This window comes from Apteryx rowi, unplaced genomic scaffold (genome assembly GCF_003343035.1).
Source record: "Apteryx rowi isolate R43461 unplaced genomic scaffold, aptRow1 scaffold_972, whole genome shotgun sequence".
Taxonomy (NCBI): domain Eukaryota; kingdom Metazoa; phylum Chordata; class Aves; order Apterygiformes; family Apterygidae; genus Apteryx; species Apteryx rowi.
The window spans coordinates 66380-81250 of NW_020451285.1; the positions used below are offsets into that span (position 1 = coordinate 66380).

At 38.6% G+C, this 14871-nt stretch overlaps 1 protein-coding gene across 3 annotated transcripts in view; it reads left to right on the forward strand.

The window, feature by feature from the left end:
• The window catches only part of LOC112960531 (SH3 domain-containing kinase-binding protein 1-like), a 155518-nt gene that overhangs the window by 63272 nt on the left and 77375 nt on the right, over positions 1 to 14871 (forward strand). For all 3 annotated transcript variants that reach the window (XM_026054877.1, XM_026054878.1, XM_026054879.1), the window contains exon 4: positions 1268 to 1464. In XM_026054877.1, coding sequence (XP_025910662.1) covers positions 1268 to 1464 — 197 coding nt within the window. The remainder of the gene's footprint in view (positions 1 to 1267; positions 1465 to 14871) is intronic.

The window sequence follows — 14871 nt, forward strand, 5'->3', positions numbered from 1 at the left end:
TACTAGACTGCATCATTTTTATCCACACTTAGTGCTATTTCTTTCCTTTTGGCAGAAAGAGGTTACATGCTGGAGTATCCAAGGGAAGAAGGAAACAGTCATATATAATATTTACTTGATTTTGGGTGCCCTGATTTTAAGGATGATTCTTTCTTCTGTACTATGAAAATCCATTGCAGTTGATATGTGGATCTCCATATAAGAAAGATTAAGAAAATAAGAAAACTAGATCTTTTTCTTTCCTTTGACTCATAAGATCCACGTCTGTGGCACCATGAATGCTTCTGAGTAGAATGTGAGAATCTGGGTTCGTTGTCATTAGGTGGATTTAACCATGCTCTGTAGTAGCAGCAATTGCTGTGTTTTTTTCCTGGAATCAAAGTTAGCTCAATCTGTAATGTAAGAAGGAAGATTTGAATGATTCTGGAGGCTGTCTCAATTGGAGGAAACTTCAGTGGGACTTTTGCTGCCAGCGAGTATCGGGCCTGATTCTGCACCATTCTGTAAAGTGGCTAAAACATCACCATATTGGATTTGTGGCCTCTATTATTCAAAGAGCAGAAATTTTCAGATAAGTGTAGATAAATTTTCCTATTCACTGAAAGAAGTAATGCAAATCAGAATGTCAGTTTTGATTTATTATATTCCTAGAGGATGGTGTGCATGGGTGCTTTTCTTATGAGGCTGTCTGTGCTGCAGAGAGATTTAATTTTCAGCAGGGAACATATTATGCAGCTTATTTGATTGCAAATTTGTTTAAACAGCTTTCAGCTTTATATTTCTCAGTTAGGTAATGTAGCTTTAGATACTAATTGCATAATTGGCTTGATGTGAGTCATACAGATTTAAGGTACAGTATGCCTGGTCTGACTGCTTGTTAGCTTTAAGTGGCATTATACATTAGCTGCCCTAGAACTGAACTTAACTCTTTCATTTCTTGGATTCTCTTCTGAATAATCTTTTTCTAGGGATAGAGGATTTTCTTGGTACTTAAGTAATGGCTGCGTTCATGAATAAAGTTTTGATGCTGGAGTGTGCATGTTTTGTGGATTGGTGTAAGTTCTGGCTAGTACACCAATGTGATAAAATAAAGTGATCTTAAAAACTCTAGAATGAGTGCATGGCACAGAGAGCATCTTCTTTACCTGTTTTTCATGGTTTTGTTTTCCTTTACGGGATGGTGGGAGGGATCATCTTCCCTTCACAATCTGGTCTGAGATTATTGGGTTTAATTTAAGATTCTTTCTTTCGTCCCTCCATTTCACAGGCCTAAAAGATGCTACAGGCTCTGAGAGTGACGGAGGTGACTCTTGCAGCACAAAATCTGAAGGAGCCAATGGAGGCACAACAATCCAACCCAAAAAGATCAAGGGTGTTGGCTTTGGAGATATCTTCAAGGACAAACCTATAAAGCTACGACCAAGGTCAATAGAAGTTGACAATGATTTTCTCCCAGTAGATAAGGTATGTATCATTTCTTAATTCTCTCTTGGTGTTGGTTTAAATAAATTTTCTCCCTAAAGTTCTAAATTTGATCATTGGCAAGAACTTGGAGATTTATGGTCATTGTTTCCTACTCTTTCTGTGGACAAGACTTTGTTTTTTCTTTTGCCACACACCAGAAAGTGAATTCCAGTGAGGTTAGCTGCCTGCAAGAACTGTGACTTTGCTTAAAGATTTCTTCCTATGTTCATACCTCCATCTATTGGTTGGGCTTTTTTCTAAGTAAATATTAGTTTGGAGAAAAAGGCTTGAGAGGCTTTTTCAGTTTTGCAGTTACTCACATTACTGTAAAAAATAATAGTTATGTAAACTAAGAGGGGATTACAGTCACTGCGCCGTCAGCCTGCTGAAAAGGAAGCTTCAGAAAATACCTAAACACCTCAATTCAGTAGCAGGTTTGTTGATTTAAAAAGATGCTTTGAAAAATTACCCAGCTTTGTTTAAAGGGCTCTGTAAAAGGGAAAGCATATTTTATGTAATTTTATTCTATGTGACCTAAAAAGAAAGTTCTGAGATTAACACTCAGGGAAAAAAAATTTTGTTTTCTGACAGATTCAAATAAATCATCTTTTTAGAGAGCACTCTTTGTCTTCCAGCCTCCAAAACAATCTTTACATAAATTAGAAATAAAGAGACTAGAAAGCAAAATGTGATATTTCTAATGAACTGGAGGAGGGGAACTTTTTAAAAAAAAATAAATTGATCATTCTAGGGTATGTTCATTAGGGAAATGAACCAAAAAAATGCAGTGTTTCCTAATGCAGTTAACAACCAAAGAAGAACCTTGTCAAATCCTTCTCCTTTCCTTAAGCAAAGAATGAGATATCTATAGGGTTACTGATATTCTGAGATGTGGGGAACTGTGCTGGCAGACTGCACAGCCCAGGATCCTGCTGCAGACACAGTCACATGATACATTTGGCTCCAAGGTGATTTTAAGAAGTTCCTGGGCAGCTGTGGTTGTTCCCTGGTGCTGCAGCTTCTCACATTTTGAGTTGTGCTGTGCAGTTGTCTTTAGAACCAGGCGCTTCTGTGGTTAGATCTTCTGGGAGAGGCCCTCAAAACTTTTGGGTTTTAAGCTAGATCATTTCACTGACCTGATTTGTAGCACAGCCTCCTGCCCTACCACAAGTTATAATGGTACAGCAGAAAGGGAGATGCTGCTGAGATATGGTGGAAACTTCTTAACCTAGTTACACTGCAGGAGAAATGGTTAATATTTTACAGGTGACTGCAATTTGGATTCTGTATAAATAGGGTAGTGGAGAGCTGGGATAATCTGAGTAAAGGAAAAACCTAGATTATTTTACACCTGGACTATTGCTGGCTTCTTTAAAGCCTGCATAGTGCTCTGCTCACCTTCTCTTTCTGGGTGGCCTGATTACTAACTCATGCGCAGTGCTTGGGTAATGTATAGAAGCAGAAGCAGCTGAGCTGTGTTCAAATGGCACCTCATCAAAGCAGCCCATCTGGGAGCCAAGAGAGCAACAGCTGGCTCTGGCAGTGCTTGCTGATGAACTGCTCTCAAATCAGACTCAGGGAATGTGGTAGGGAGGCAATGAAGGCAGCTCTGTGGGGAGCTGTTGCAGCATCTTTCTGCAGCGTGGTTTATTTGTGACCCTGATGGTCTACCAGTGGTTAAGGTGGCTAAGGTGAGACTGGGCTTTATGAGGGTTTTGTGAGTACCAGCACATGAAATTGGTTAATGAAAGGTTGGGTTTTTTTTAACTTTTTTGGTGGTGTTTGTTTTTATAATTTGATGGCTGCCTGGGATCTTTTTCAAACAAGTCCCAGGTAAGGGAAATGTCTGTACAGGACTGATAGCAGTAAGATTTAAGTTTGTGCATGGCTTTACTTAAACCTTTTTCTTGAGTCAGACCATACAAAATCCTGCAAAACAAGAGATAAATTTTTAATTACTAATTTCCTGCTACTAGCTAGGTAAGGGGAATATATTTTATATGCTGTACATGAAGAGGATCACCTAAGATAAACGTCCTTATAGTTACATGCTAGCAGTATTTATGATTGCTGTGTAACATAAGCATTCATTTATAGGGCATTGACCAGAATTCCAGTGTTGCACAAAATTCAGTTCTCTTCGGTCTCATATAGGTAGATCAGAATTTACAAACGATAAGGCTCTTGTAATGCCACATGAAGGATTTCTTTTGTCTGCAGTTTACTGTAAGTGTAGCCATCTGTATGGTAGAGATTGTAAATGGGAACTGATTAAAATAAATTACCTATCCCTTGAACTCTGAAGTCCCTTGTTTTAAAGTGGAGTGGTCACAAAGAGCTTATTAAGTGGCCTTCATTCAGTGAAGGGAAATCTCACTCCACTTTATAATAATGAGAAATGTTACCTTCCTTTTTCCCCAAAGGGCAGATGATATTTGTGCAGCATAAGTTGGTAGGTTTGTTTCTCAGCCAAAAACTGAATTCAGGATTTCCAGAGTTCACAACCTACCCACAGACCTTCTTTCCTACGTCTTCAGATTTCTCTTAAAGTTGGCATGTGTAACGGAACATAACAGCTTCATCTTTGCAAGCAGAATGTATTATTTGTGTTTCAAGCATGTAGATAAGTTAAACCAATGTCTGTGCTGTCACTGCTTAATTTCCTGAGCGAGTCAGGATGGTTAATCTTTTAACACTGACACTCAAAGGCTTCTTCAATGCAGTCTTTGGCTACTCATAGCACAGATACATGATTCACTGACACAACATTAGGTTATGATTACAAAACATCAGCCTCCCCAAATACATTCCTCCTGGCTGGAAGAAATTCCTCCCTCATCACTGCAGTGCTCTTTGCCATTTAGTGCTGGCTGATAGAGAATTCTGTTTTATTTGTAGTTCCAAGAAAGGTCATACTTGGCTTGAGGGCTCTGCTTACTGGATCAAAAATGTTGTAACCTTATGATGCAGAGTGCCAAATCAGTACAATTTTTCTCTGTCAATTTAGTTTTTAAAGGGATCTTTGCCCTCGTAAGTATCCTGTTCTTTTACAAGAAGTAGCCTTAGTTTTTCAGTAACTCACAATTTTTTGAAGATGCCAAAATGATGTTTCACGCAATTTCTTCACATTTTATTTTCTTTCTGAAGTTTGGAGACCCTAAAACTCTTTTCTGTTGGCTCTTCTTGATTCTGTTATAGATGAAACATTTTATATACTTCTGTAATGATACAGTTATCTTTTTGATTTTACAAATTTCCTAACAACTACTGAATGTTCTAGGTATGAATAAATTATCATCAAGATTGTATAATGTGGGATTATTTATCACAAGATAATTCCCATGGAAAATGTCAGTCCTGTTTACAGAAGAATCAGCTTGGTCTCATTTTGTTGGCATTACTACTTTGTGGTTTAATGTGTTTTCTATTTTATGAATCATAATTTTACAGCATGTTTCATGCAAAGGTATTTTGCAAGGTTAAATGACCTGAGCATCACGGTGAGTTAAGAAGGCTTTCACACAAGGATCGGCAGGAGTTGGAGGGCAGAGAGGATTGCTGGCAGCTGGGCAGGAATAGATTCCCGTAGGCCCTCCTGTAAATCACCGCTCTGTTTGCTGTGCTCTGGGTGATAGTCTACTAATAACTATGCCAAATACTGTGATTCTTCTCTTTGAAGATGATCAATAAACTCCCTAACTAAAAGCAAAACCGAAGAATTGCGTGAAACCCCATTGGCTTCATTGGTGGGCAGAATCCATTGCTTTGCTGTTCTTTGTTTTAAGAATCACAAAGGAAGATTATCCTAGGGAAATTAATGATGTGGTTGTGGTCGCTTAATAAGAACAGTGCCATCAGAACTGTCCTTTTGTGTTTTAAAATAAAGGAGTTGAATACTTTTGCTTTGCAGTGCTTCTGGTTTTCTTTGGCTGTTTGTGTTGATCAGTCAGCCACTAGCTGTATTTGTTTCCTGGTGAACCAAGAATCAAATTCCTAAGGCTTGGCTCTGTCAGAGTTAAATTCCCATTTATGATAGGTGTAAGCAAGCTAACTGACTATACTACGTGTAGCTGAAGCCCTAGTTTGCTGATAGGTATGCATGTATTCATATTGCATCTCCTTAGAATATTTAGTGAAACCCTGTTGGAATAGCACAGATTTTGTGGTCAAAAAGAAACGCCTGTTTCACGTTTCCACCTTCTTCTTGTGCCACTTCAAGATACTTAAACAGGTGTTTATGCTTATTTCTTCTTTCATTTTGTAGTAGCTTATCTGAAACTTCTGTTCTGAGGTTTGGCTTCCTTCCAATATTATCTATATATACTTCCATTGTTCCAACAAACCAGCACTTTTTCCTTTCCCATACCTAAAAATAAACCTCTGAATGTATAAGATAATTAATTTTGACCAATACATTCCTTAGTCTGATTTACCTGTATGGGATTGATTAGTGAGTTGATGTTTCAGCTAAGAATGCTAAATGCCATTATAGCTGAATATAAAATAAAAAGTCCTTTTATATCTTTCTTTGAAAACTGCTTTCTTCAGAAGAGACTATGGAGAATATTTTTCACGTTTTCTATTTGAGAATATTATATTTCTATTTTTCTTCAGGCAAGAGGTTTCTTAAGACTTTTTCATGACTAGCTAGTGTTGGTGAATTCACAGAAAGAGCTAGATTTCATTAACGGACTTTACTGAGGTCCCATTAGTGCTTGCCAGAGCTTAACAAATTATTTTCAGCTGTCAATTTGGGGAATATTGCAGCCACCATAATGATTTAATATACAGGGGAAGGCTGTCATGGCTCTAGATCCACAAACTTGTAAGATCTAGCTAACTGGTGTTTAGGGATTCTTCCCACTGCAAGATACTAAATTCAGGCTGAAATAAATTTTAATTATATTTTATTTATATATTAAACATATTTGAGAGAGGAAAGTGGAGAAGAAATAATGGAAGTAGACACAACAGTTATAAGGGCTAGAAGCTCATGTCAGTTATTAAATCTGCCTGCCCTCTGCAGTAAGATAGAAATTTGTAAATGCGGAGACTGAGCACTTATAAGGCCCATGTATTTTGAGCCTGTGAGCTAGGGACACCAAACCTGCGATGACTGTATTTTGTTACCGTTCACATCTTTGCCTTGCCTGATCTGTTAATTCCTGCCTTGTTGCTTGCAGGAAATATTTTTTCCTTTAATTTTCAACTGTCGTTCAAAAAAAAAAATCGTTGAGAGATGCAATTTTGAGGTCTTCCTGGGCATCTCTGAAGTGGCTGGTGTTGCATCTGAGCTCTGCCAACACTGTCCGCCAACGGTGCGTGGCCAGAGCTAGCCGCACAGGCAGCGCAAGGCAGTCTGCACTTGCCTCCCTCTTGTACAGTGCTGTCCGACTTATTTTTCCCTTCAGATATCATTGTAGGTGCTTGCTCCCCTACCACAAAAAATGCTGAAGCTGGTGCTCAAAATACAAAGAGAATTAAAAAATGAATGTGAGCAAAAAACACCTGGCATTGAGTATAAGCACTGTTAAAAAGGCCTGCTGGGACAGAGAGCGTGCAGCATGAATAAATAGTGTGTGTGCGAATAGATAATGTGTGTAGCACTTTGTACATGAACGCAGAGGCTTCTGATGGTCATCTCTTCAGTGACAGCCACGAGCGATGGCAGCCGTCGTGGTGAGCATCGGCAGCATGCCAGACTGCACATTAGGAACAGGAGGGAGCGTGCGAGCGTGCAAGCACCGTTTGTGTTGGGCTTTGACATTGACATGTGCTGCAGTTGGGCATCACTGCCCTATAGCCATTTCTTCTAGTGCCTCCATGTGAGTCGAGCTCCTGGGGAAGACGGTCCCTGGTCCCCTGCTGTAGTTGTCAAGAGGGCAAAGCTGCCTTCTGGGGGGTGGCTGGTCCCCTGCTGATGTCACTTTTCATTTCTAGGGTTCGGTGAGCAAAAAACAGGTTTTCTTCCTTTACGCAAAAGTAGCACACATCTGCAAATGGTGACAGATGCTCGCAGAGCGCTGTGGGTGTTGTAAATAAATTCTTTAAAACATCGTTGCCCTTTCTGGAGTAAATAATTCACAACAATAAGAAGTAACCCGGTTTACGCAGGGCAGGTGAAATACGGCAAGCTCTTAAAATGAGGGACAGTTGAAAAGCAGCATGTCTCTTTTGGGGAGGCTTAATCAGAACAAGGCTTGGTACAAAGAAGGTAGAGCAGGAAATGGAAAATTAAGTTTAATAGAGGGGAACAAATTTGATAATTCCAACTGGCTATGAGTCCCTACTGAGTCACTGAACTGCGATACTTGAGTAAATAGTGTCTCCTGATCTCCTGGATACTTCCTGCTTTTCCATGCTTTCCCATTAGGTATCTCTGTTCTCACATTTTATCCCTTTGGGTTGTAATATGTTCAAGCTGCCTGAGCAGACTTGTCTAGGTATTGGTGACTTGGTTTAGCTTTTGCAGCAGTCTGCAACAGCAATTTTTTTTGGTGGAAAAAAAGTTAACCACACTATTTTATGCTGCTTATGACTTTTTTAGGCTTTTGTTTTTAATAAAGCAGCTATTGGACTCTGAATAAATGTAAGATAGTTGTTGTCTGTGCCACAACACTTTGCATGTACATCATTGGCTGTTACACAGAAAAGTTTTGTCTATGTGAAAGAAACACAAAACACATATGCTTGAAGACCATTTCCCACTTATGTTCCTGAACTACTTCAAAACCATGTGAAAATAGAAACAGAGTAGTGTAAGAAGTACTCCTAGTACTAGAAGTTACTCCTAAAAGTAACGTGGAGAATCTGATCTGTTGTCCTGGGGGAGAGCCCTGGGCTTCTGCCAGGACAAGGTCTCTCGGAGGAGTGCTGGGAGGGAATTCTCCCTAGTTTTCAGTAATGGTTTTGATTACGAAATGTTAGTATGCTTCAGTATGAAAAACAGGATGTGTAGGTTTAATAACACAAAACACCATGCTTTAATAGGTTAAAATGGAGCTCATTTCTGAGTTCCAGGGACATTTGATGGAACATAAACTGAGTTTCCAGAAAAAGATTTCTTACATGTTTCAACTGCAGTAGAGAAAATACTTTAGAAAGAAATAGTACTTGACATGCAAGATGACTTTTTTTGCTGTCTAATGAGCTTCAAGAGAACTGGCTCACAAATTAATACAAAATAATGTGTATAATAATAACAATAAAATCTACCTAGATAAAATCTAACTGACAAACTAGTATAAACAAGTTTAAATTAGTGTAATCAGGGCCTTTGGAATGAACAATTTTATAAACAATATCTTAGTGTTTCTAGCTAAAATGATTTTTTTTTCTTGCTCCACATTGATTTTGTCAGACTATGATTTTGAATTGCTTAGTTGTTAACCTTTTTAAACTTTGAAAAGCTTATAAAAATTTTAATGAGAAAATACTTAATATTCTTTGCACAAATGGTCTTTGAAAGTTAGAAGTGCAAATACCACTATGCAAAAAAATAAATAACCAGTCTGAGTTTTCAAATTACGTAAATAACTTTCATACTTGCTGAGGTATTAAAGAGATTTGTGAATGTAAACCAAATTGTGTAAGACGTGCAAGTTACCTTGAGTAGAATTTATAGACAGAAAAAGATGAGTATATTTAAAATAATTTGTGATTGGAAACTACAAATCTGCAGGAAGTAGGTTTGCGTCGGCCTTCAGGCTTTACCTCTGAATCATTCCTGAGCCTGTTCTGCAGCAGGCTGCAAGCCCAGGGAGTGTGCTGCAGGAGATGGTACCTTCACTGTGATCCATCAGCTGGCTCATTTCCTGTCTTTAAAATATCCTGATATTTTTTCTGGAAGTTCATACTTGCTTTGATAGTCCTACTCAGATCAGCTTTGATTTGCTTTTGATACAGGGCCCAAGGGGATCTCGGAGATCCTCTAATCCAAGCCATTCAATCAGTTTAGGACCAAGTAGGTATAAGCAATCCCCAAGAGATGTCTATTGGCTTGTTTTTAAAAAGCATTCAGTAAAGAAGACTGTGTACCCTCCCTATCTTCTAGTCTTTCACTACCATAACAGAAAGGATAGTCTAATGTCCCAGCTCAGCAAATTAGGCTTTTTCTTGTTCTTTTCTTTGTAGGAAGCAGATTGAACAATTAATTGCCCTCCCTTTTAAAACCTTCTACAGTAAAGTTTATCATGTCTTTCCTTACTATTGGTTTCTCAAAACTAGAGAACCATTTTTGCTTTTATCTTTTTAATGTATGAGTTAAATGTCTTTCTTCTTGTCTCAAAATTGTGTTGCCACCCCTGTGAGAATGTCTCCTTAGAAAATGGATTATGTGTGTAGAAGGAATGTGTTGCGTGTGCGTATGTATGTACATGGCGGACATGTTTGGGTGTAAATGCTTCAATACTTTTTTTTAAAGCTTACTGAATACTATTTAAGGTCAAATAGAAGTTAGAGTGTATAATATGTTGCGGTTTGCTTAAATATAAATATTTAATTTCCCCAAATTATCAGAGAAGCCCATGGTATGTTACCACCTGCTACCCCGCTGCCTTTTTTGAGTCTTTTTAAATTTAAATGGCTGTTTGTGAAGAGGAAGTGTTAGGAATTTATGAAATTTTCATGGAACACATCATCATCATAATGATGTTTCAGTTTTACCAGTTTCTTAATCATCTTCCTTTAAAAAACAAAAGGCCAAACAGAAGCCTAAATGACATGAAATTTCAACTTTTTTTTTGACTGACAAGACCAGCGCGCTCACCGTTTGCCCAAAGCTCATTTTCCGGCGGTGTTCTTTGCGCGACTTTTGGCCCAGGCCCTTTATAGAAGGCTGCCCCTCCTTGCTTAGCCTTAGCCTGCCTTTCCTAGCTGTCATTTTCCCGAAGCCGGGGGGACCCGGTCTGCTCGGCGACAGAGGGGAAGCGGCGAACCTGCCCTGAGCAGGGCTCGGCAGAGCTCCAGGCTTCCTGCAAAATAAACAACCGGCCCCTTTGTTTGCCTGGGCTGGCCCAAAGCGTGACTCAGTGTTAGGGCTGGGCTCGCGGCCTCGCTGAGCTGAGCTCCGGCAAGGAAGGGGCAGGGCTCCCCTGCCACTCTTGGACCTTCTCAGCTGCTGCAAGGCATATTGGCTTCACAATGGGAGAGGAGGTATTTCTTTTAAAATTATATTTTTTTTTCCTTGTGACTGTGTAAAATTGTGTTATAATAGATATTCTGCGGAGCGCAGGGTTTGATTGCAGGGTTCTGCTCTACAGTTTGTCAATGCTGTGTACATAAAAAGAAAAGAAAAAGAGCCCTGGGATGCTGAAGTCCATTTCTGCTATAGAGGAACATACTAAAATAGGAGATTACTTTGTGTGAAGACACATTCTATCCTGGAACTGTTTAGCTTAAGTTTCTTTTTCCCTTCGGACTGTTTGGCCATTAAACTTGCACAGATGTGTTTAATTTCTATATGATTTTGTTTCAATTCTCTTACTATAAAGAATAATGTAACTTTGCAGTTAAGCAGGAATAGTTACACAGTCTCTAGGATGTGTTGCTCTTTCAAATTTTTGCTTACCAAACAAGTCACCCCCTGTTTTTTGGTTGTTTTTTTTTTTTTCCAAAATGATCTAATAGAACTACAGTTCTTCTTTTGTCAGGAAAAAAAAAAAAAAAAGAGCTTTACTAATTCCTGTTCTGTGTGAGGTGACATCTGGAGTTTTTTGTATGAATAAGGAAAACCGATATGAATAGCTTTGTAGAAAATCTTACTCACTTGGATAATAAAATCTAGATGGCAATTGTCCTTTCCTTCAGAAAACAGCAAGGAAAACAGGAGTAAACTGATTCTTACGAATTTTTATAGAAAGCTGAATGGAGAGATGCCAAGTAAACTGTTTAATTATTTGCAGATACTTTGGGGACTATTGGTAGTAAAAAGTAAATTTCTCTAAACATCTGCTTTTAAAAGCTGAAGTCAGTAAACTGCGTGCAAAATATGAAATGAAGCTACAAGTTTTTGTTTTCGAGATGTCGTTTCTCTTGTATTGTGCCATGTGTCTTTTTTCTGCCTTAAAAAAAGAAAAGGAAGGAGGAGCAAAAGAGTGCGAAAGGATCATAGAATAGCCAGACATGCTGTGGGATAAGAAGTCTGTAGGCCAATTTCTAAAATGCCTTTTTTAACTCCCTGTTGCTAGACTTTGTATATTAAGCCAATTGTATTTTACATTTATAAAAACAGTTCTTAAATGCTATGAATACAAGCTTGCATTATTAAAGTTAGTTGACCAAGTGCTTCATAAAAACCTGCCAATAAAAATCAAGGGGGAGAAAGAGGACTCTCCTCCTGGGGAGGAGGTCCTGGTCCAGCAGTGGCTTGTGGCCAAGCGCAGGCTGCCGTAGCCTGGTTTGTGCTGGGTGCTGGGCTATTTGATGTGCACTGGCCACCCAGCTAGCTGCAGAGCTCCGCGTGTGCAGCCGGCAGTGTCTTCTGCAGCAGTCTCCGTACCTAAAGCACTTGCTGAAGAGCAAAGCTGAAAACCCATGATATTAGTCATTTTCCATTTGTGTTTCCAGTTTCTATGTTTCTTTCAAAGGAAAATAGATTGAATTCCCGTCAGCTGAAAGAGCTGAAAGTATGCCGATGCTAATACATTCTGCTTTGTCAATTGTTGCACTGTAATTTTCTCTGTGAGAGTTTGAAATAAAAATAGCTCCCTGTTTAGCCCCAGTAACTTCTGTCCTGATTTCAGTGACGCAAGGTGGAAAAAAACCCCTAAAAATGGAAATAAAAGATATTTTGAGGAGAAAAGAGGAACTGTAATGCCAAAAAAGGGAGAAATGCTTGCTGTCGCCATTAAGTCCAGGACTATCTGCATGGCAGTATAGACTTGTGGGGATTTTTTTGTTTGTTTAATCATTTAACTTGAAAAATATAATTGAACAGCTGCTTGGGAGTTTGTTGTCAGCATTATAACCTTCACAAAAGAACAAAGTATTGTTGTTGCTGCTTTAAAAAGGAAGATTTTTTGAGGTTTCTATCTTCCTTTTTTCACTAACTGTAACTCTTCCATAAGCATAAAAAGTAAGGAACGCAATAAAAAAAAGAGATAAGCATAGTGAATGCCTACCAGACATAGTATTGGTTAACAATGTGGCATTTTGTAAAGAGGAAACCTGAATTTATTCCTGCTTCATTCCTGTGTGAACTCGGAAAAATATTTTTTGAACCTCACTTTCGTCATATTTCAAATGGGAGTAACCAAATACTTACAGCAACTTAATTTATTTTGTAATTCTATTTGCAGCTTGTATTTGAAAACTATGATGCATATACAAAGCAATGCTATTTTTATTCTGTTGCAATGAAGTATTAGTTTCAGTGGCAATTCCTTACTTCCCTTTCCGTCACTCTTTTATTTGGATCTTATAGCTAAAGCGTTAAAGCCTCCAGATACCCAGTACAGTCTGCCTCTRATTTGTGCTTAGTCTCTTTATGTGCATAACAATAATGTTGTCTAATCTTTCCTTGTTACAATATATGTGATATGGTATAATCGGTGTCAATAATCTAATCTATTACTATTTTGGGGGTGTTTAGTAATTTACCAGTAAACCTAGCTTATCTGGCTTCACCACTGTGGTGGCTTCCCAGAGCTAACCGCTGCAAAGTTTTGGACTACAAAAGCTGTTAAAAGCAGTAAGGTTTTGCATTCCTACAAACAGTTGTTGATACGCTTGTTCCTTTGTTGGGTATGAGTACATATAAATGTATAGTTGTTGGGGGTTTTGTTTGTTTGATTGGTTTTTTTTGTTGTAAATAGTAGAAGTGGCTCTGCAGTACAAATTCGCCTGCTCATCTGTATGCTCTCAACAGGAACTGCCCTACCTTGAGATGAATCCTCTGCAGTTTCTTCTGGACTCTTCTAAGCCTACCCCCAATTTGAAAAACTACTTTTTCTTCTACTTCCAGGCCTGTCTCATTTTCTTCCCCTTCATCGTAGCTTCCTCCTGCATAGGATTACTGCTAGCAGGGTGCCTGTGTTCCTAGGAAATGTGTTTGTCTCTGTGTCTTTGCTAGACGAACTCCTAAGCCAGATTTCAAGTTTACCTGCTGGTTAAGTCTTTGGGGTCATTCTCAGACCCTGGAGCATATGATTTGGCTGGAAAGCAGCTTTCATCAGCTCTTTCAAAAAGTTCATTTTCATCACTGACTCCACAGTGAGCTCGGGCACGGGGACAGTCTCCAGAAGAGAAATCTCTCTTGGAAGGACTGCCTTCCCCTTTAAGGCTATGTGAAGATTTCTGAAGTGCAAGTAATATAGCTAGGAAGATATTATCTTTGTACTAAAAAGCATCTTTTAGCAGATATAAGTAGGCCATGAAAAACTTGCTGTATTTAAGAAGAAGAAGAAACGTTCCCTGGTTTTTGCTCTTCCAGATTTTGAGACATGTAAAAGCAGCTGAACAGCTGTCTTTACCATTGCAAAAGTAAGTGTAGATCCCTGTAGCAGTTGTAAGGTTCATAAATTTTGGAAAAGAGCAGGTTATGTAAAAGCATTTTCTATGCCAGATGGTACAAACTGGATCTTCCTAGTTATCAACTACAATCTAGACAGGCATGGTTCTCCTGGGAGAGCAGAAACGAATTGCATTCACTAAGTGCAGACTCACTAAAGGATTCTTCCCAGAGGAGACAAATTAATTGTGAATTGCAACCTGCAAATAGTAAAAATCTTGGCAAGGGGTACAGAAGGACATGGTCCTTTTCATCTGTGTGAACCACAGTCAGTAAAAGGGGAAAATGAAAAATAAATAAAGCAGGGAAGAGAGGAGATTTGTGTGCTGCAAAAATATTTACTTTCTTTAAAGAAACATCCTCTACCATAGCAAATCTGCAGCCTAGCAATAAAAGCAAACTTGTTCCTATATCTCATTTCAATATGCATGCTTTCCATGCTTTGAGATGAGGCAATTGGGAGCATAATGTGTGTTTCATTCCTTGTTTGCTTTTTTTTTTTTTCTTTTTCCATTTGCTAAGCATTTTTACTCATCAGGGATTCTAATATGTCTTGCTCCATTTGTTTCAGCAAAATCTGCCTAATCCAAACTCTTATGACCACATTCTCACTTGGATACAATAAACCATTAACATTTGGGAAGACAGATTCTTAGTTCATTAGCAGTTTATAACTGACAACCTAATGGCATCAAATGTCAGGATTCCAAATTTTACAGAAATATGAATATTAGAAAGTGTAGGAGGTAAGATGTATAGGTTTTTCTCCTGTTCAACACATCAAGTATGTCAGTAGAAAAAAACCTTTCTCACTCCTGACCCCCTCTCCCAATAATTTGAAATATTAAGAAATTGTCAAAATAGCAAATTATAACAGCTTTAGACTCTGAAGTCATCTG